We start from the raw sequence: 1,466 nt of genomic DNA, 5'->3' as shown, positions 1-1,466 counted from the left end.
CTCAGTGATAAGAGTAAAGGCAAAAACTTAATTTTTAAGTAAGAAAAAAGTTTTGTGAAAGAGAAAATAAGGAATTATAAAAATCCTCATAATGAGAAAAGTAGCTAAAATGTAATTCTTCTCCTCCCCCCCCATTCTCTTTCCCTTGAAATGTTTGCAAAGATATTAAACAGCTGTAAATTAAGTGACTGTTTTCACCAATATACTGAAATGTGAAGGGTTTTGGAGGGTAAGTCTTAATAAAAGGAGAGCAATTTGTTCAGGATATATGTGTTGGAAAATGATTAGTTTAAAGCAGTATTTGGAGGATAAGAACATGATAAATCTTTGTGGGAAAATGGAGGAATAGTGAGGAAAAGTGTGATGATTTCAGCAGAGGCAGGGACAATTGGTTGGCTGACATCAATGGATGTGAGCGCCCACAATAGCCTTGTCACATGGGTTAAAAAACTAATTTCCAATTTTCACCAAGATCTACTAGGGATCAGATTTAAGTGGAGCAGATTCCACTTGTGGGTTTGTCAAGAGGGTTCTGCCTGGGACTTCCTCCTGCCCATCAGCTTCCTCAGACCCTGTTTCAGGTCTTTGTTTCTCAGACTGTAGATAAAAGGGTTTAGCATGGAGGACAGAACTGTGTAGGCAAGTGTTGCTATGTGGTCCCTGGCTGTGTAGGTGGACAGGGGCTGTAAATAGACATAGAAGATGCTTCCATAAAACAGTGTTACCACAGTGAGGTGAGAGCCACAGGTGGAAAAGGCTTTGCGTTTCCCAGCAGCTGAGGGGATCTTGAGAACTGCGATGAAGATTCGTATGTAAGAGAAAGTAATGCAGAGAAATGGGGTCACCAAAACAACAGAACCTTCTGACATTATCACAATTTCATTGACAAATGTGGAAGAGCAGGACAATTTCATCAGGGGACTGAGGTCACAGAGGAAGTGATGGATAACACTGGAGTCACAGAAGATGAGGCGATTCAGTAGCAGTGTGTGTAGGAGTGAGTGGAGGTGAGGAAGTGAGCAGGAAAAGGCCACCAGCAGGACACAGCGGTGGTGGTTCATGGTGGTGACATAGTGGAAGGGGTCACAGATGGCCACATAGCGGTCAAAGGCCATGACCGCCAGAAGGCAGCTGTCAGTGTTGCCCAGAGCATAAATGAAATACATCTGTGTCAGACACCCAGCATAGGAGATGGTCTTCTCTGACAGGAAGTTCACCAGCATCCTGGGGACAACGGTTGTTGTAAAGCAAATGTCAGTGAAGGACAGGAAACTCAAGAAGAAATACATGGGCGTCTGGAGCTGGGAGTCAGAGTGGATGGCCAGGATGATGAGTAGGTTCCCTATTATGGTGACCAGGTACATGGTGAGGAAAAGGATAAAGAGTGGCTTCTGGTCTTCAGGCCGGGAGGAGAGTCCCAAGAGGATGAACTCAGAGACCCTGCTGGTTTGGTTGACTACTGCCAT

At 44.4% G+C, this 1,466-nt stretch overlaps 1 protein-coding gene across 1 annotated transcript; it reads right to left on the bottom strand.

The window, feature by feature from the left end:
- Positions 1 to 521: 521 nt before the first annotated feature.
- On the bottom strand, positions 522 to 1,466 carry LOC113934841 (olfactory receptor 1L8-like). Its single transcript, XM_035723736.1, has one exon. It carries the CDS (start codon positions 1,464 to 1,466, stop codon positions 522 to 524), a length of 945 nt encoding a protein of 314 aa, XP_035579629.1.

The sequence above is a fragment of the Zalophus californianus genome, chromosome 13 (assembly GCF_009762305.2).
Source record: "Zalophus californianus isolate mZalCal1 chromosome 13, mZalCal1.pri.v2, whole genome shotgun sequence".
Taxonomy (NCBI): Eukaryota; Metazoa; Chordata; class Mammalia; order Carnivora; family Otariidae; genus Zalophus; species Zalophus californianus.
This window is presented reverse-complemented; position numbering and strand designations above follow the sequence as displayed.

Coding starts and splice junctions, on each gene's coding strand:
- LOC113934841 (XM_035723736.1), bottom strand. CDS start 1,466: ATGGCAGTAGTCAACCAAACCAGCAGGGTCTCTGAGTTCATCCTCTTG.